Here is a 21020-nt window from a genome sequence, read left to right as displayed (position 1 = left end):
CGATCAAGTATGTGAAATCTTCAGGAGAACCACATAAATTGCGGACCCGGCATCCATGGTCGGGTAACGTATACGCAATTAAAAAAATTCTGTATATGTAATAAAATTAGGCATTTAAAGGGTTAAGACTCACATATCCATGGGTCAGGGATGGGTAGAAATGACCTCCAAGGTCATTTTGAGGACAGTCATTTTATGGCTAATGGATTCTTTTTGTGAAAAGAAGAAGGAAATAACACATTTTTGTGGGGAAAATGAGTTTGTTTGTTTTTTACCTTGGGGGACATTGCTTGGCAGTTGTGGACACACACAGCACAGTAGGGCACTCCCCCCACACACACACACACAATTTCTCCCACTTTCAGTCTGTTTTTCATCCTGTTTCCATCCCTTTCCTCCCATTTTTGGCTCCCTCAGGAACCTAGTCCCCCAATTCCCGTTGCCCTAATGCTATGTTATCCGTGGTTATGCTATTCTTGAGGCCCCCATGGAATGGAACCCCCACGGATAACAGGGTTCTCCTGTATTAACATATACTGCTGATGGAACAATTGGATGGGCACAGAGCCCCTGTAATCTCCTGTTAAGGGGGAGCGGTTGGGGGGGGACCACAAGGCATGCCCCGACATGTTAGTTTTCGCGGGAAGTCCGGACCTCCTCACAGAACCAAAAACGCCTCTGAAGAAGCAGAGACCACACACACTTTGCAGCCACTAGGCTAGTTGACAATGCCGCCATTTTGATACGACAAGCGTCCTACCAACATTCAGGAGCTGTGTGTGCACTCCCGTTTTGTGATTGTGCGATCATAAAAAGCAAGGTAGGAGGCAGGGGAAGTGAATGTGTGTGAAACTCCCGCTTGGTAGGAGGGCTGTGTCCTCCCCAGCAGCTGTATGCAGCTGGTGAATGATATTAGAGGGAAAGCCCTCGATGGCGCTTTCCAGATTAGACCCTGCAACGGGGTTACGCCGGATCTTGGAAGTGTGCTTTCACACTTCCTGCGTTGTGACACCGCAGTCCCTACATGGACAGCAGGGTGTCGTTCACATAGCCGATGCCTTGTCTCGAATTTAAGCGCTGCGATATGGAGCTAGGACGTCATATATCCGGCATAAGGAAGTTGCTGTTTTTCCGGGTTCTTAGTGGCTGCAAGACTGCTCCCCCTGCTTTTCAATGCGATGTTTTCAATGCAACTTGCCTGAACGGAGGCATTTTGCTGCTGTTGAGCAACTAGTCTGGAAAGTGTCCTACCCAGCAGCAGCCTCACCCACAATCACTTCCCCTGCTCCCTACCTTGCTTTTTACGAGCACACAAAGGCCGAATTCAGATGTAACAGGAAACTGGAGGTCCCTTCACCTCCGGTTTCCTCACTCACACATCCAAATTTGGGGAAATGGAGTTTGCGGTGGGAAGATGCCCGCTGTTTCCCTCCCCAAGCTCCATTCTGAACCTTTGGTTAGAGTGGAGTTTCACCACTGCCAACTCCATTTCTGCGGTGCCAGTGTTACATCCAAACGCTAGCTCCGCCATTTTGGCCCTAGAGAACTGGAGTTGAGGGAAGAAGCTTTGGCTGTGTGGGCTGTCCTTCTGTCAAGATGGAAGCCCACACGCCAGCTCTCCCGCCTCTCTGCAGTCTCACTGACCGCAGAGAGGCAGCTCTCCCGAACATCTGAATGAGGATGGAAGAACAGGGGGAGGGGGGCACGGAACCACGGGTTCCACTGGACCCATGGTTCTGCATTACATCTGAAGGCAGCCAATCACAAAATGAGAGTGCCCACAGCTCCTGAACTTGGGTAAGACACTTGTCCTACCAAACTAATGATTGTGGGAACTAGCCTACAGAATGTTTAAATGAAGTTTTTGAAAGGAGGTTCCCCTCCTGTCAATCAACAGGGCACAGCCAATCTCATTGGATATTTCTGGGGAGGAGGGTAAGAGAAGGAATAGGGAGAAGGAGGTGAGGGAGGGAGGGAGCAAGGAAATTTCAAATCTGAATGCGACTTCATATCTGATGCAACATTTTTGTCATGGGTCTCACTTGTAGAATATTAATAGCTAAGAGAAGCAGAGAGAGAAAATGGGAAAGAGAGCTGAGGAGACTGAAGCTGGTTTCTGGCCAGGATCTAACAAAACCCCTGGGGATCCATAACAGCAATCATTAGCAGGGAAAGAGCATAATGTAGGTCACTGTAAGGAGTAAATTCCCACAACGACATTGAGCACAAAGATCAAGTGAAGTGGGGACACAATTTCCTTGCAACGGGAATGCTACCATGAGGAAAGGCATCTCAACTCATACAGCAGTTTCATGAGTTCATTGGCAACAAGATGATCAACGGAAAAGCCCTAAAGAGAAATACCTCCAAAACACCATAGGGCTGGCTCAGAATCAGACAGAAACATCTTGTTCACTGAGTTGTCGCCTCCCCACCCCATCCCTGAGAGTACCCCAGATTCCTCTGATCTTCTGGCAGCATAATCCAGCTTTTATCCCAGATGTCAACCCCTTCTCCAAGGTACTGGATCCTGTCCAAGGCCCAGGGAACTTACCCGCCCATGACAGGGAACATCTGGCCCAGCTGTTTCATCTCCCAGCATGAATGTTGAAGGCTTGACGAGGAGAAAACTTCCCCGAAGCCAGTAGCTTGCTCCCTCTTTGAATCAAATCTGGACTGGAAATACTTCCCTTGGGCCTGACCATGGTCTTCTGGTCATCTTCCTCAAGACAAGGGGCTTAGGCAAATGGCTTCTATAGTCTGATGACTAGAGGCTGTCTCCAGGCTACATTCAGATGACTCTGAATCCCAGTTGCAGGGGAGCGACAGCAGGAGTGGGGGCACGCCTTCATCTCTTGCCTTTGGGCTTCTCAGAAGCATCTGAACACATTTCTCAGAAGCAACTGTGGGAAAGAGGATGCTGGACTACATGGGCCTTGGGCCTGATCCAGCAGGGCTGTTCTTATGTTCCAGGAAAAAAGCAGAAAGATCCACCATCACTAACCAGCATCATATAAATGAACTATAATATAGGCACAGAGAATATGCTTCTAATAGGAGTTTATAATACCTTAGCCATACAAACAACTCATAAAATAATAATCATATAAAATAATAATCATATGAATCCATGAATCCACAGCAGTAACCTGGTATATAACTGTTTCTAGATGTAATGTCTTTTTCAAGTGGTTAACCTCCTTCATCCATATGGGCAGGAGTTCCCCACCTGTGGTAGTACTCCAGATGTTGCTGAACTACAATTCCCATCATCCCCTGCTACAATAAATTGAAGCTGGGGGTAATGGGAGTCATAATTCAACAACATCTGGATTACCACCACCACCAAAAAAATTATATACCACGTTTCAACAAAAGTTTCCAAAGCGGTTTACATAGAGAAATAATACAGCTCCCTATCCCCAAAGGGCTCACAATCTAAAAGGAAACACAAGACAGACACCAGCAACAGTCACTGGAGGTACTGTGCTGGGGGTGGACAGGGCCAGTTACTCTCCCTCTGCTCAATAAAGAGAATCGTCACGTTAAAAAGTTGCCTCTTTGCCCAGTTAGCAGAGGTTACAGGTTGAGAACCCCTGCATATGGGTATTGTTATATGAGCTGTTTCTATGTCTATGGCAGGGGTGGGCAAACTACGTCCTCTAGCTGTTGGTGAACTACAACTCCCATCACCCCCAGTCACAATAAAATAAAGCTAGGGATGATGGGAGTCGTAGTTCAGCAACAGTTGGAGGGCCAGATTTGTCCACACCTGGGCTATGTAATATAAACTCCTATCAGAAGCATATTCTTTGTGTCTATATTATACTTCATTTTATATTATGCTTGCTGGTCAGTGATTTTTATTATTGTTTGTTTGTAAGCGAGATACTGTTCTTTGGAGAATCTTTTTGGGGGTTTTGGTGCATTGTATATTCCTAGATCCCAGTATGCTCTGGCATTCAGAAATTACCAAACAGACATACACATCCTCCTAGGATGCCCCCCCCCCGCATTCCCCCAGATCTTACCTGGCAGGTTCTCACAGTGCCAAGGGCGGTGTGGGAAGCCATTGGGCGAGATTTCTGCCGTCTGCCAATAACCCTGCAGAAAACATTACAAAGTCACCGTAAAAATGCCACAAAAGTACAGCCAAAGTGGGGGGAAATGAGGGGATAGGAAAAAGAGGGGTGGGTCTCTCCATTTCAAAGATGGTACCATCAAGACCTGGAGTAAATACTGCATTTACCCAGATAGAAGACAACCCTGAATTTAAGACAGATCTTTTAAAATACAGGTTATATACATGTTATACATATATTTATCCAAAAGGAAGTGGACTTTTGGGAAGAGAGCTGGCCCTGTGGTAGTAAGCATGACTTGTCCCCTTAAGCTAAGCAGGGTCCACCCTGGTTGCATACAAAAGGGAGACTGGAAGTGTGAGCACTGTACGATATTCCCCTTAGGGGATGGAGCCGTTCTGGGAAGAGCATCTAGGCTGCAAGTTCCTTCCCTGGCATCTCCAAGATAGAGCTGAGAGAGATTCCTGCCTGCAGCCTTGGAGAAGCCGCTGCCAGTCTGTGTAGACAATACTGAACGAGATGGACCTATGGCCTGACTCAGTATATGGCAGCTTCCTATGTTCCTATGACTTAGGGGCTGTTCACACAATCATGCCTGTGTGCAGCAGGGCGGGTGGGGGGGAAGCAGGGTTCTACCTACATTCCCCCAGATGTCCACTCACGGCCTGGGCATCACACAAGCCACACGCCTACACATCCAGCACTGCCGAGAGCAGCGCGGGTGAATCTCCATGCTGCTTCCGGCAGTGCTGGTAAACAGAAACTGGGGCTCCTCCCGGTCTCTGTAAATCTCACAATGCAGCACATGATACATACACTGCATTGGGGGATTCCCCCAAGAGATGAGAGTTCTAGGTGCCTGTCTCTGTGTGCAGCTGGGCTAGTAGTAGCCCAGCTTCACAAGCCTATAGCCCGGTTTAAGGGAGCGCTCGCTCCCTTAACCTTGGCTAACAACTGGGCTAAGAAGCAGAGCTAGGTGGTGCTGCCACCTGCAGAATCGGCCCTATTTCAGTGGTACTCACACGCAGCCTAACCCAGGCTGGGCATTCCTAGCCTGGGTTAGACTGCAGTTGTGAACGGCCTTTTAGAATTCAAGATGACCCCCTCGCTTCTAACATCAGAGAACTTGGAAATAAACAGTCTTGGATTTAGATAAATAAGGTAATGACTAAACAAAAATAGCTCTATTCATACATTATATTCAATGCATGTATAATCTATGTGCAGTGTATGCACTTACATCTCCAGGGTGCTTTCCAGACTAGCAAAATGCCTCTGTTCAGGCAAGCTGCATCAAAAAAGTAAACAGCAGGGGGAGCAGTCTCGCGGAAACTAACAACCCCAAAAAGCAGCAACTTCCTTATGCCGGATATACAACATCCTAGCTCTATATCGCAGCGGTTAAATTCAAGACAAGGCATTGGCAATGTGAACGGCACCCTGCTAGCACACTTCTGAGTTCCAACGTGACTCCATTGCAGGGTCTAATCTAGAAAGCACCCAGGTAGGGTTGGGAAAGACTCCTGTTTTTTGAAGCCTTGGAGAGCCACTGCCAATCAGTGTAGACAATACCAAGCTAGATGGACCAGTGGCCTGACTCAGTATGAGACAGCTTCCTATGTTTGGGGCTGGAGATGGGGCTGGCAGAACATCTGCTTAGCATGCAGAAGGTCCCAGGTTCACTCTCTGGCAGCATCTCCAGGTAGGGCTGGGAGAGACTCATGCCTGAAACCTTGGAGAAGCTGCTGCCAGTCAGTGTAGACAATACCAAACTAGATGGACAAATAGCCTGACTTCCTATCTGTACCTGCATTTGAAGGATCCTATTCCCAGGTTCACTTTTAACATGAACGCAGGTGCAGCCAATTCACCCAAACACATGTAGGAGTGTACAGACATCTGTACACTGATACAATGTAATGTCTGAATTCGGGCTTCTTTCGTACCAGAAACTTGCTGGCCTTGTCTCCAGCCAAACTGGCAAAGGTGATCTGCAGATCAAGGGGCAGGATGAGGCTCAGGACCTCCTCTCCGTGGCCCTTCTGGAAGACGATGGGCTCCTGGCAGTCCACGAAGAGCGAGATGCACTGGGGCTCCAGGTTGAGGGCAAGCCGGGCCCAGCGGCTGTGAGCAAAGGGGTTGCCTCCAGGGAAGACGAAGGAGGCGGGTTCCATGTTATGCACAGCACGGTACTCTAGGCGGAGCTGGTCCGACAGGGTGCTGGACACCAGCTGCAGCAGTGGCCGCCCGTCCCGTTTGGTGGCAGCTGGGGACACCAGAGCGATGAGGGTCCCCTCAGAGCCACGGTTCTGGCGGGCCACGAAGTGGAATCCAAGGGCCCCCTGCACCGTGGAGAGCAGGTAGATGGAGTAGTCCCAGGGCAGGGTCAGGTGGGGCACCCGCTGGCGGAACTTCCAGGCTGGCACTCCTGGATCAGGACCCTTGGCCTTGGTGACCCCCATGACCGAGCGGGTGATGTTGAGTGCCTCCAGCAGGTCGATGACTGCAAAGCAAGGGCAGAGGTGTGTTAGAAACCACAGGAAGGGTGCCCACGGAATGGGCCGGAATGTTGGGAGATGGTTGCTTTCTCTGGGGGACCTTGTATCACAAGTAGCCACTACACCATACCTGGCCTGCCATAATTAGCTTATGGAACTCACTGCCACAAGACGTGTAAGGCCTACTGGCTTAGTTGACTTAGACCAGTTGTTATTAGGCCAGGAGGTCCCCAGATGTCCCATCACCCTCAGCCTTTGGCCAATGCAACTGGGAACGATCTGGTCTTGGACATAAATTGAAGGTGGTCGGGGTAGTGGGGGTAGTGGTGATGGTGATGTCCAACAAATTCTGGAGACCCAAGGTTGAGAACCCTTAAGAACATAGAAAGCTGCCTTATACCGAGTCAGACCATTGGTCCATCCAGCTCAGTATTGTCTGCAATACAATAGCTCCCCTCCCCTCTTGATTTAGAGAGCTTGATGGGGATGGCTCTCTTAACAGTCTATCAATGGCTGTTAGCACAGCCAAAACCTCCATGTCCAGAGGTAGTCTATCTCTGAATACCACATCCTGGGGGGGAACTGAGGCATTCGCTTCATGCATTGATTGCTTGTAAACTTCCCAGTTTACAAACTTTGGCGGGTTGGAAACAGAATGATGGACTTGTAGCCTGAGTCATCCCAGCCAAGGAATGCTATGATGCAGCTGTCTACTCAGTCAGACCCTTGTTCCACCTAGCTTGTCTTGTCTACACTGACTGCAGGAGCTCTCCAGGGTTTCAGACAGACAAATAAAGATGGATCCCTGTCCCCAAGGGGCTCACAATCTAAAAAGAAACATGAGATAGACACCAGCAACAGCCACTGGAGGGATGCTGTGCTGGGGTTGGAGAGGGCCAGTTGCTCTCTCCCTGTTAAATGAAGAGAATCATCACTTTTAAAAGGTGCCTCTTTGCTTAGTTAGCAGGGGAATGGGAGACAGTGTGAGCACTGGAAGGGGATGGAGCCGCTCTGGGAAGAACACCTGCCTGCTTGCCTGCAGAAGGTTCCACGTTCCCTCCCCGGCATCTCCAAGATAGGGATGAGAGAGATTCCTGCCAGCAACCTTGGAGAAGCCGCTGCCAGTCTGTTTATTTATTATTAATTATTTTTATGTTTATTTTTATATTTTATTACATTTCTATCCCGCTCTTCCTCCGAGGCGCTCAGAACGGCGTACGTGCTTATTTTTACCCTCACAACAACCCTGTGAGGTAGATTAGGCTGAGAGATACATGACTGGCCCAGAGTCACCCAAATGAGTTTTTATGGTTGAATGAGTATTTGAACTCTGGCCTTCCCGGTCCTAGTCCAACACTCTAACCACTACACTATGCTGGCTCCATTTAGTTTAGACAATGCTGAGCTAGATGGACCAATGGTCTGACTTGGTATATGGCAGCTGTGTTCCTATGTTCCGTATCTATCTTGGATGGAATAGCTTGTAATGAAATGCATGAGATTATGAATCTCATCCCCTGCCCCCTGAGTGTCCCTGTTTAGTGCTTCCAATCAGCAGCGCAGTCCATTAAAAAATAAAAATAAAAATTGGAAGCTTTTCCTCCCAAGAGACATACTCTTCAACTCATCAAGGGCACTCAAGGCAGCTTAGCAGGAAAAAGGAATAAAACGTGTAAATACACGGCGATCGTATTAGCAGGCTGCTTTTATAAACTCAAAGTTAATAAAACAGCTGGAGAAGGAATCAGATTGGCTGCGTCTTGGCAGTCTCTGCCCTCCTAAAAAGTTCAGGCAGCTGCAACCCGGCGGGTGTTTGAAGCAGCCAGGAGTCCGATGGTTCTCAGACTCAGGTACCCAGAAGTTGTTGGGCTACAATCCCCATCAAACCCAAGCAATCTTCGGTCATTGTGGCTAGGGATGATGGGCACTGTAGTCCAACCATGTCGACTGCAAGCTTGTAGTCTACATTGTAGACCCAAACTTTAGAACCCCAGGTTCTAAATGGGAAAACAGGGACATGTTGGCAGGTATGAGGTGGCTGTCCAGGGATCTGCATTAAGCAATCTTTACCAGCTGTGTGACAGGCAAAGAAGCAACAGGTGAAGTTTTCCACCTCTGTTGGCATTGCTTCACCTGTTGAATTTATGCCTTCTGTGCAGGGGGTGTTTTTTTTAAAACATAGCTTATTTTTTTAAAAAACCCACATTTTCATATGATTCAGTAAAGCAAAACAGAACATTCCGATTGCAGGGAATAAGCAGTCAACAGGAGTTTTAAAGAAATGAACATCAGTGTGCCCCAGTTTTTAAAGGCACAAAAGAAGGAAAAAGTAAGAATATGACTTGTGGAGATGAGGTCGCTAACTCCATTGCCCAGACTGAGGGCAATGGGAATATCTGAGGCTGCAGGAATATCATTGATAAAGGAGGCTCATCCTTTCTTGTCAAGGCAGTAGGCCAGGGGTAGCCTCCAACTGTTGTTGAACTACAACTCCCATCATCCACTGCTAGCTGGGGGTGATGGGAATTGTAGTTCAATAACAGCTGGAAAGCCAAGGCTGCCTACCCACGCAGTAGGCTGTTTACTTTGTTGATGCAAAAGCAGCAAATTTTCTAGGCAGAGTTACAAATACAAATACAACAAATATTTATATACCGTTTTCCAACAAGAAATTCCCAAAGTTAGGTTTGTGTGCGTGCGCGCTCTCTCTCTCTCTCTCTCTCTCTCACACACACAAATAAAAATGGCTCCCTGTCCTCAAAGGGCTCACAATCTAAAAAAAGAAATATAAGATAGACACCATCAACAGCCACAGGAGGGATGCTGGGGCTGGATAGGCCCAGTTGCTCTCCCCCTGCTAAATGTAAGAAAACCACCACTTTAAAAAAGTGTCCCCAAAACTGTCCCTGCTTTGATAATTCATGCAGAGACCCCAAAACTGATGGGGCTGGATTCATATGCAGTTCCGCTCCAGACTGAAAGGAAGCCTGAGAAAGAAGAAGCAAGTCCTGTTCCCCAGGCCGCTCGGAGGAGTTGCACAAGCAGCAGGCACCCCCCACACGCACACACACACACACACATTCCATCGCCTCTCCCTTCCTCGGCGGCCCCCTCCTCTGATCGGGTTGGAGCTCCACCAGCTGCACTTAATTAAGCTGGTTTCAGAGGGACGGCCTGGGCATGTGGCCCAGACAGCGGTTTGGGGTTGTGTACAAGCCTTCCTGTTAGGACAAAACGAGCATCCCATTTGCATGGGGAGGGGGGGGGAACATAAATCGACTGAGACATCTGCCTGTGCGTGATTAACAGTGACAGCCCAGCCTTTGGGGACTCATGAATTTATGAATTAAAGGGATCAGTGAATGTTCGTTTATGCACTGCATCCACAGATGGGTTTTGAGAGTCCTTTCTGCCAGGCATTCTCAACCCTGGGAAGGTTCCCAGTCTCTGAAAGTCCTCTGTGCCAGGAATTGAAGATATAGATATAGATATAGATATAGATATAGATATAGATATATATATATATATATATATATATATATATATATATATATTTGTAGTATTAGTATTAGCAGGTCCCAAAGGGCATTGTGGCTGGGAATGATGGGAGTCCAGCCTCTAGGGATGCAAGGCTGGAAAGCCCTGCTTTTTGCTAACTGAGCAAAGAGGCACCTTTTCAAAGTGGTGCTTCTCTTTATTGAACAGGGGGAGAGCAACTGGCCCTATCCAGCCCCAGCACAGCATCCCTCCAGTGGCTGCTGCTGGTGTCTCCCTTATGTTTCTTTTCTAGGTTCAGGGGTGCACCTAGGCAATTTGGGCACCCAGACCGTCCAGCTGTGAGCCCCCCCCAAGGCCCCCCAAAACCTCATTTGGGGAGCCCATCACCAAACAGCTGCGCCCACTCCACCAAATGGCAGTGGTTTTTAAAATTCTTATTACTGGGGCCAAGGGGTGGCTGGGGAGGAGAGGGAAGAAGGACTGCTCTGCTCCCCCCCCCCCGGGGCCACCCCCAGCTGTGGCAATAACAACAACAACAATGGAGGTTTGGATGGGCATGCGCACAGTGTCTGCCGGAGACGCCTGGCCATTAGGAGGCCCCCAAGACCTTGGAGGACCAGATCAAGGATTAGCCCAAATCTCCAGGGATTAGCCATGACAGATCAATGGAACCTCCAAGTGCAAAGGCAGTATACCATACCTCAAAGTACAAGGTGTGGGAGAGAATCAACAAGGGAAACATGATCATTTTTACCTTTTACCTGTGAGCTCCCAGAGGCAGCTGGGTGTCCATTATTAGAGACAGACTTTCAAACTAAAGGGGATTTTGGTTTGATCTGGAAGGCAATTGTTGTTGTCAGGACTTAATCTGCCCCAGGGTTCAAGCTGGAAATCCATTTTCACAGCCAGAACTCAGCCTGGAGTGTACAAATAAATAACTGAGAGTGCTCTTGAGCATGTGCAGAGATCCTTTATCTCAACCCCAAGTAAACGTTGCATGCCTTCTCCCAGCCCCAGCCCCTGCATCCTCTTTGCTAAGCAGAGTCCACTCTGGTTTGCATTTGAATGGAAGACTACATGTTAACACGTTAATTTGAGATAGTCCCCTGGGGCCCAATGTTCCCTCTAATTTTTTTTCATCCGGGTGCAGAATGAGTTTTGTTCTGGGCGGCAGTATCAAGGCCATGTGTGCGCACCTGCATTCAGAGTGGGGCCTTCCTGATTCAACCTGAGCGGGCTCTGAAATTAACTGAGTGGACATGAAAAAAAACCTGTGTCCGTGCGCATGTGCACACCTCAGAGGGAACACTGCTGGGGCCACTCTGGGCAGAGCACTTGCCTGCTTGCGTGCAGAAGGTTCCAAGTTCCCTCCCTGGCATCTCCAAGACAGGGCTGGGAGAGACTCCTGCCTGCAACCTTGGAGAAGCCGCTGCCAGTCTGTGCAGACAATACTGAGCTAGATGGACCAAGGGTCTGACTCAGTATATGGCAGTTTGCTGAGGGATTGAAGAGCTTCCAAGACAGAGGATCTGCCTGAGCCTCAGGACCTTAAAAGAATAAGAATAAGAACTAGCTGGGTCAGGTGCAGAGCCTCTGAGCCTCTGACAGCCTGCCCGGACGGCTTCTCACCCCCCACCCCCCCACCTGCGGTTTCTGGCCGGCTTTCAAGCTGGCCCATCCCCTCCTGCCACTGTCAACTCATTCTGGTGGCTGGCCCGGCCCGCTGCCGCCTCCTCCTGGAGGCCCAGCTGCCTCCTCACCCCAGTGGCCGGGCCAGGCCCGTCGCCACTGCCTCCTCCTCACCCTGACGGCCAGGCTGGGCCCGCCACCACATCCTCATCCCGGCGGGCATCCCGTCACTAGTCCAGCAGCTTCTCGCAAGAGCCTGCCACGCATGGGATTAGCGACGGGTATGCCTAGGAGAAATAAATATATAGAATAAGAATAACCGTTGCCATTAGCCCCGTAACTGAGGCATTTCCAAACTTGAGAACCTTGCTGTACTACAACTCCCATCATCCGCAACCACAATGGCCTTCAAAGACTATTGTGGCTGAGGGTTATGGGAGTTGTAGTCCAACGACATGCTGGAGACCCGGCTTTGATCACCTCTGCCCTAATCTCTTTCTAGATGGCACGTTTTTACCCCGGTGAAATGCTAGGCCCGTTTCCTCCAGTGGGTAAGTGGGATTCCAGCCTGACTTACCCAACTAACAGTTGCTGCTAATTAGTAACAGTTGTCCACAGCAGTAACACTCCCCAGCCAGTTTGCTGAGAAACTCTTCCCCAGAGGAGGGGGGTGGATTCGAGTGTGGGGAGGCAGGGCTCCAACCTTTGGCAATAGCCATGGTTTGTCCCATGTTACTCCCACTTCAGTCACGTCTCATCTCTGCTGCTCCCCTGAACCAGACCCCAACGTTGTGCTCGTGCCCCACACACATGGCCCCCTGCACTCGAGGAACCGTTCTGTGTCACCAAAAAGCCTTGCCTCATGCTGGTGGGGGAGCATCTGCTTTGTAAGCGGCTCACCATCTGATTACTGTTGGTAGCTGTTCATTATTGCTGGTCAATGGCCGAAATAAAGAGAGCTATCGATCTTTGTATGCGGGAGGTCCCAGGTTCAATTCCTGGCAGCATCTCAAGGAGGGTGGGGAAATATCCCTGTCTGGAACTCTGGAGAGCGGCTGCCAGCCAGTGTCGACAATACTGAGCAAGCTGGACGAAGGTTCTGACTCAGTAGCTGACAGCTTCCTAGGCTACAATGCATGTCTTCAATTTTAAGGGGCGACAGGATTCTGGGATGCAGCCATAGGTCTGTGGCAGAGCATCGGCTTTGCATGCAGAAGGTCCCCGGTTCAATCCCTGACAGGATCGTCAGGTAGGGGTGGGAGAGATTCCTTCCTGAAACCTTGGAGAGCTGCTGCCAGTCAGTGCAGACAATACTGAGCTAAATGGAACAAGAGTCTGACTCAGTAGGTGGCAGCTTCCTATGTTCCAAGTGGGTCTAGTGCAGGTCACCTCTCCTATTCCTCGAACCATTGCAACAGCACCTTGTTATACATAAGACCTCCTCCCCCCATATATTGCCCCCCTCACCCCGTTCCCCATGCTCACTCACCGTTGTCAGCATAGTAATGCAGAGGGATCTCTGGGTCACTGCCTGGGGTGCTCTGCCATGCGCATTGGAGAGCCAGTGCTGCCCACTGGACCGCGTAGAGATGCCAGCAGTACCTGGGCATTTCCTCTGGCCCCCACAGCTGCCAAATTCATTGGAAACCCAAAGTTGCAACAGGAGAGCAGATCTTCTGCAGCCTGGAAAGTTTCTCCAAAGAACCAGAGAGGGATCTGAATGCAGAAGTATCCACTAGGGGGCAGCAGAGAGCAGCCAGATGTTGGTCTGTTTGGTGGGGGGCGCGTTGTGGCATAAGTCTGCAGTGGAGCAAGATGTGTTTCTGTTGGTCAAGCTGTCTCTAGGACTGGACTTTCACCCTGGCAGGAGACTGGGAGAGGTCCAAGCCAGCCTCAATTCTCCTGGGCTCGCTCTCTCCCACTTTGCTACAATCCTAAGGCCTCCCCCCACTCCTAAAGCACAAGAAGGTGGGAGACGCTGCTAGATCCACCTCTGGAGGAGTCTGAGCAAAAACCTGAAGTGGATCCAGGTTGAGGATTAGATGCAGCCAAGGAGAAAGGAAAAGGAAAGGGATGGAGAGCGGCCAGGATGGACTTCAGTGGAATGAACCTACAAGGTTGAAGCTGGGTTTTGGTTCTTTATTTAATACAGATGTGGGGAGAGAGACAGAGAGAGAGACCTTACAAATAAATAAGTACACTTGTATACATATACTAGAATTATGATTCTTACAGAAATATATAATAAAACAACTTACAAGAGGATAAATATATCTTATAAATAAATGTACTTAAATCAAAACATATCACAGTAATAACACAGTAATAACATATCACAGTAATATCACAGCTGAATTAGATTTCTCTTGTCAATATTCACTCCAACTATTTATAAAAGTGTTGCTCTTCTGCCTTCCATCCCTTGTTTTATTTATTGTTTATTTTTTGGCGAATATTTTGCTCCAAAGAGCCCAGGGTTTATTTTATGCTTATCCTCACATCAACCCTATGAGGTAATTAGACTGAGAAATAAGTGACTAGTCCAGAGTCACCCAGTGAGGTTCATGGCTGAACAAAGATTTGAACTCAGGTCTCCCCCAGTCCTAGTTGAACACTCTAACCACTATACCACGTTGGTTCCCTAAAACAAGCTGTGTCACTATTACAGCAAAATTATATGACATTTCTTTCAATTCCACCAACACAGTTATTTCTGCTAACTTCTAGTATTTGCATAACTTAATCTTCCCAGGGGAAAAACAACTTCAGACAGCCTCCTCCAAATGAGGTTATCAAAATTTGATCTCCCAGATGAGGAGTACAACTTCCATTATTGTCCTTACATTACAGTTAGGACAAGCAAACAATACAAGATGCTGTTTCAAATTCTTTTAGATGTTTTCTCAAAATAATTGGAAAATAAAATAAAACCTCATGTGATTGCTATAGCATCACCAGCCAGCCACCTCCTGTTTTGTTTTTTTTAATTAACCCACACCTTTCCCTATTTGTCAGAAAAGCAGTTTTGAAAAGTAGCAGGCGAATAATAGGAAACTAATAGCAGGCGAATAATAGGAAAATAATAGGAGTTAGGAACACAGGAATACGGGATGCTGCCATATACTGAGTCAGACCATTGGTCCATCTAGCTCAGTATTGTCTACACAGACTGGCAGCAGCTTCTCCGAAGTTGCAGGCAGGAGTCTCTCTCAGCCCTGTCTTGAAGATGCCAGGGAGGGAACTTGGAACCCAGATGCTCTTCCCAGAGCGGATCCATCCCCTAAAGGGTAATATCTTACAGTGCTCACACATGGCTCCCATTCAAATGCAAACCATGGTGGACCATGCTTAGCAAAGGGGACAATTCACCAGCAGATGGCGCTGTGGAAATTGCATGATGTCTCTGCTGAGTGCTTTCCAGATTAAACCCTACAACAGGGTCACTATGGATCTCCTAAATTGCTTCCTGTGTTGTGACACCGCAGTCCCTACGCTGACAGCAAGGTGCCGTTCACATTTCTGACGCTTTCTTTTGTATTTTATCTTTGTGTTATAGTGCTACAAAGTTGCAAGTCCATTGCAGAAAATTAGCTGTTTTCCCCTGTTGTAGGAATTTGAGATTTTGGGGATCATTTTCAATACGATCCTGCCAAGCCGAATTTCACTCTGTTGCCGCATGTAATCTGGAAAGCACCCTGGAAAAGTCTGCAAGAGTGAATAGATAATGAGTATGCTCTTGCCTAAAACTTACTCAAAAGCTTGTTACAAAGTGCTGTTGATTGTCCGTTAGAAGATCCCATTATCCTCACAACAACCTTGTGAGGTAGGTTAGGCAGAGAGAGAGTGGCTGGCCCAACTTTACCTGTGTCCTTCATGGCTGGGTCAGGTGAGGGGTTGAACCTGAGTCTCGCCAATTCTAGTCTGACTTTCATGCAGGGGACTGAAGGAGGCATTCTCAGAACCAAATGGACAACCATTCAGCTGTTTCTGCAACATCAAACTCCTTCTACAGGAATTTTCAGCCAACTGGTTCGGTTTTATGAACCGGTTGTATGAACTATTTGTATTGTATTATCATTTTATGAACTATTTGTATTGTGAAGAAATATATCCTTTACAAAAGTTCTCTCTCTCTCCGCCCCCTCCCTCCCCCCTCTATAATTTTACATATTATGTTAGTAATTAAGGTTTCTCTTTTTTCTTCTCTCTTCCCTTTTACTGCTATTTTTTTTAGTATATGATCATTGTATGTTGTAATGTTTTATTTTAAAGAAAGGGAAAACAAAACATCAAACCTCTTCTATTTTTAGGCAGAAGCAAAGAGTAGCTGACGGTCATTTTTGTGGGCAAGGGAGAGAAAAAACTTTAAACTACATTTTTCAGGTGGACGTTTTGCAATGTGGGTGTTGTTACTCCACACCAGAATTTGAACTCAAGGCTTTAGGAGACCTATTTGTTTCTTGCTGTGTTTTATTGCATCAGTTTCCTCATAATTAAAAAGATCGTCAGCATGACGTCTTGATATTCCGCTTTTTGGCTGTGTCAGAACTGATCCTAATAGTAAAATTGCATACATTTTCCATGAAGTCTAATCTATTCTGTGAGGCAATCTCTTTCTCAGCCTAAACTCACAGGATAAAAAGATAAAAATGTGAGCTACCCTGGACCATTGTGAAAGTGCAGATATACATTTTTAAAAATACATACATGCATAACCCTGTTTATAAAAGGGTTTCTCCCTGAGCCCCTTGTAGAAAGAGGTGTTCAGAAATAAATAAATCCACGCAACACTGGAAAGAATAGCAGCTATAAGAAATGCTGTTCCAATGCTGTTGTGATGTATCTCCTGCACAGGCAGAAAACAATTGCACAATATTGAACATTTCTATGCAAGTTCAAAGCACGTCTTACTGACCATGCACTCCCATAAACATCTGCACTCCTCCCTATCAAGATCTTATTTTCTGGCCACGTGCTGATCAGAGGAGATATGCCTTCATCTCTTGCCTGTGGGCTCTCCAAGGCATCTGGTGGGCCATTGCAGAAAATAGGATGCTGGACTAGATGGCCCTTGGGCCTGATCCAGCAGGGCTCTTCTTGTGTGCTTATAACCTTGCACAATTTTTGCAGTGCCACCAGCCGGCCTGCACTTGTATTCTGAGAAGAATGAACAAGTCACCAGGAAAGTAGAATTGAAAAGAGAATGGATTCTTCTCAGAATGCAAACACTAGCCAGTAGGTGGAACTGTGGAAATCACACAAGAACTCTGATGAGTGTGTGGTTGGAAAAGAAGCTCTCAATAGGAAGGAGCGCAGAAGCATAGCAGAGTGCATGTATGTTCAGTAAGACACACTTTGAACATGTATAACTTATTGTCGTGAATCTGTTAGCTTGGCTAACCCAACAGGATTTTACAACCCCCTTCAGCACTCCCCCTGAGAGTAACCAGAAAGCAGCAGAGAAACCAAATGAAAGAAAATAAAAGGCTCTCAAAGCAATCAGTCAATGGATGAAGTCATCTGAACTGAAACTAGGTACCCCCCTCTAACACTAACTGAGTAATAAGTGGAAGGAAAAGACAAAACAAGGAATGAAACAAGTGAAGAACACAGAACAAGGAATTATGGGAACAATGCAGGTAAGTACAGACAAGGCAAACTGGGACACAGAAATGGTTGAAATTCAAGAGCACACTATCTGCAGCCAACGAAATTGCAAACAGCATCAGAGCACAGAGAGACTGTTGAATATATATGGCTCAAGAGAACCAGCAGCCAATCAGGCTTCCCCGAGTCAGCACTTTGGCTCTCTTTCTTGGGATCTCCTACACCTGTGTGACTCCCACTGAGCCTACCTCTTGAGACGTTGTTTCAAGACAGGTGAAATCCCAGGCTCTTCCCCATCAGAGATCATGTCTGGCAGCTGTTGCAAATCCTCAGCTTCAGAGTCTGGTTTCTCTGCCAAATCCTGTGGCTGTGTCTCTAAGCCCTCACTAGCTGGTAAGTCCTCCTGCTATGACTTTTCTGAGTCAGAAGTCTGAGCCATGACACTTATTGCTATCTGGAACAATCCTATGAGAAAGAATGCAACAGAATCCAGAGCATAACCATTTCTGGATATGTAGATGCCTTGTCCTGAGCAGATGATCCAAGGTTTGGGTCAGACTAAGAGCACATACTTGCCAACATGTCCCTATTTTCCCATTCACCTGAACTAGAAAATAGGGACATGTTGGCAGGTATGAAGCAGTCACTAACAGAGGGGCCAGCTAGGACTGCTGTATTCAAGCTTCCCAAATCCGGGTGGCCTCACTTGCATATTATGCAAATTATGCAGCAGCTAGTTTGCATTTTATTTTTTTATTTATCTGACGGGCCTCCTTCTCTGCCCTCCCATGTTATTGAATCAGAGTAAAATCCAGGCAATCCAGGCAGCGCATTTGAAATCCATGTAAATCCAGGTGGAATTGATCAGCTGGGTGGAGGAGCCAAAATCCAGGGGCTATCCTAAATTCCAGGGGACATGACAACCCTAGACCCAGCTCACAACAGGAGGAAACAAGATGATCTGTGTTTACATAAAATAGTAAATAAAAATAAAAGAGCAGCTGAAATATGTTTATGTGTGTCCACAAAACTTACAAACAATCTTGTGTTTCTTTAAAGACGAAGAGGTAATCTTCCAAGTGTCACAAATCTCTTAGTTGTTAAAGGGGCAGTTTGGATGTCCTCAGTGCTGGGCATGGCCGTCTGAACAAATGTAGATTTGATCAGATTTGCCAAATATAGTCAACTGGAAATCAAAACAATTAAATGCAGCAACACATCAACCCTCTTCCCAGAAAAAGAAAGGGCATGTGCTCCTTTTAAGGTTGCAGCTGCTACTTCTTTTTCTTCTTCCTCTTCTTCTTCTTCCAGACTAGCAGGCTTGTACTGTATCTGCAAGTATCCTTCTGCAGTTTCCAAGTGCTCCTCCAAATGTTGCATCCTCCAAGAACAGAAGATGAGTTGTTAATGTGAAAGATGGAGATTCATTCCTCCAATTGTGTTCTGTCACAGTTATGCTCTATGTTTTAAAATGGCTGCCTTGGGAAAGTAAGGGTTCTTGTTGTTGGTCAGTTATGAGGCTAAGGTCAAAAGCTTTCCCAAAGAATATCAGTTAGAGTTTGATAGGAATCATCAGAGGGAATCAAAGAGAGACTAAGAACAAAGCCAGAGAAAGAAGATTTGCAAGAAGAAGAAAAAGCTGAAGGAAAAAGCATCTGGATAGACTAGGAACTGGTGAGACCAATTAGGGACCATTTAGACAGGATAGCTTTGTGAGTTTAAACTACTTTAATTTGGTATCTTTTGCTCATATGGTGGTGTGGTTTTTTAAAATATTCACAAAACATTTTCTTAGAATATAAATTGAATTGTTTTGTTTTCATTAAGACAAATATCTTTGTTCAGGATCTCCTGTGGTTTCTGCATTTTGTTCCCCACTCCACGCTGACTTGACATCCTCCTCTCTCTGCCAGAGTTTTTGTTGGAGGCTGAGAGATACGAGTCTCATCCAGCTGTTATCCAAAAGCCCTGCTGTGGCCGTGTACAGTGGGGCAAATAGGGGGAGGAGGTCCCATCCTGACACATCAATCACCCTCGTGGGCCTCTGCTCACGGTTTCGAAGGGGCTTGTCTGAAGAGGGGAATATTCTCCACATAATGGCGGGCACTCTGTGATTGTGAGGGTAAATCCAGAGGTGGGTTAAACTTTTTGCCACCCGGAGGCAAATACCTTTTAATACCTTTTAAAACTGCCAATGCGTGGTGTTAGCACAGTGAGGAAGGTGGCAGGAGCTCCTAGTGGGCCCCCCTGCCTCCCAAGTCATGACAGGTCGGGCCATTTTGGGCCCATTTGGGGCCTCTACGCATTTGGGAGGCAGGTGGGCCCATGGGACGAGGAGCTCTTGCCGCCATCTCTGCCACCATTCTGCCCCATGTGTGAAGACGGCCCAACCTGTCATGATTGGGGGGGGGCAAGCGGGCCCACTAGGAGTTCTTGCCGCCATCTCTGTTGCACTGTCACCATACAGCAGTGGTTTGAAAAGGTACTGAAAACAGATTTAATTTCCCCCTTCCCCCAAGATTTGCTGCCCCTCAACATTTGCCGCCATAGGCAAGTGCCTATATTGCCTATGTGTTAATCCACCCCTAGGTGAATCGAGGTGCGCTTGCAGGTGTGCCTGTGCTCATGGGGAGGGCTCTTCCCTCTTCAGGCAAGCTATGTTGTAACTGCCAGCGACAGGACACACAGGTGAGTGACATGTGTGGGAGGAGCTTCCTCCCCCTTCACCCCACTGTACAGGGAGAGAGCTGGTCTTGCGGTAGCAAGCGTGACTTGTCCCCTTAGCTAAGCAGGGCCCACCCTGGTTGCATTTGAATGGGAGACTAAAAGTGAGAGCTCTTTAAGATATTCCCTTCGGGGATGCAGCTGCTCTGGGAAGAGCATCTAGGTCCCAAGTTCCGAATCCCTGGCAGCATCTCCAAGAGAGGGCTGAGAGAGACTCCTGCCTGCAACCTTGGAGAAACTGCTGCCAGTCTCTGTAGACAAGACTGAGCTAGATGGACCTATGGTCTGACTCAGTATATGGCAGCTTCCTATGTAGGGTTGCCATGTTCCCCGGAATTTAGGGTAGCTCCTTGCTTTTGATTCCTCCACCTGGCTGCTAAATTCCACCCAGATTTACACAGATATCAAATGTGCTGCCCAGATTGCCCGGATTTTACTCTGGATCACATGGGAGGGCAGAGAAGGAGAGGAAAGTATACAAATCTGTCAAATAAATAGATAAATACATGCAAATTAGTTCTGGCATAATTTGCATAATATGCAGATCAGGCCACCCAGATTTTGGAAGCTTGAATATGGCAACCCTATTCCCATTATTATTATTGTTGTTGTTGTTGTTATTTATTAATAATTCAATTTCTATACCGCCCTTCCAAAAATGGCTCAGGGTGGTTTACAAAGAGAAATAACAAACAAATAAGATGGCTCCCTGTCCTAAAAAGAAACATAAGATAGACACCAGCAACAGTCACTGGAGGTACTGTGCTGGGGGTGGATAGGGCCGGTTACTCTCCCCCTGCTAAATAAAGAGAATCACCACGGTAAAAGGTGCCTCTTTGCCCAGTTAGCAGGGTACGGAATATGGCAACCCTATTCCTATGTCTCTATGTACATGGCTACAGCAAGGCTTTGGGTTTGGGATAGTGGCTAAGGAAGCCATGGTGGGCTGCTTGGAGGAGGCAGCCAGGGAATAAAGACTTCC

The 21020-nt window shown here is 47.3% G+C and overlaps 2 protein-coding genes across 8 annotated transcripts in view; one reads left to right on the top strand and one right to left on the bottom strand.

Annotated features, from left to right (window-relative positions):
* KCP (kielin cysteine rich BMP regulator) overlaps positions 1–13688 on the bottom strand; it is a 109203-nt gene extending 95515 nt beyond the window's left edge. For 2 of the 7 annotated variants that reach the window (XM_053288756.1, XM_053288759.1), the window contains exons 1-3: positions 13197–13671; positions 6029–6585; positions 4032–4104 (exon numbers count right to left, since the gene is read on the bottom strand). In XM_053288756.1, the coding sequence (XP_053144731.1) occupies positions 4032–4104; positions 6029–6585; positions 13197–13317 (751 nt within the window). In that variant the 5' untranslated portion in view covers positions 13318–13671. Of the gene's footprint in view, positions 1–4031; positions 4105–6028; positions 6586–13196 lie in introns of all 7 variants that reach the window. The other 5 variants (XR_008314711.1, XR_008314710.1, XM_053288764.1 and 2 more) reach the window with 5 other exon arrangements.
* LOC128341998 (zinc finger MYM-type protein 1-like) overlaps positions 12245–21020 on the top strand; it is a 34702-nt gene continuing 25926 nt past the window's right edge. The window contains exon 1 of the mRNA XM_053288775.1: positions 12245–12258. The gene's annotated coding sequence lies outside the window, so the exon portion shown is untranslated. The remainder of the gene's footprint in view (positions 12259–21020) is intronic.

This window comes from Hemicordylus capensis, chromosome 2, assembly GCF_027244095.1.
Source record: "Hemicordylus capensis ecotype Gifberg chromosome 2, rHemCap1.1.pri, whole genome shotgun sequence".
Classification (NCBI taxonomy): Eukaryota; Metazoa; Chordata; class Lepidosauria; order Squamata; family Cordylidae; genus Hemicordylus; species Hemicordylus capensis.
Note: the sequence above shows the minus strand (reverse complement) of the source record. Positions and strands in the feature narration are given on the sequence as shown.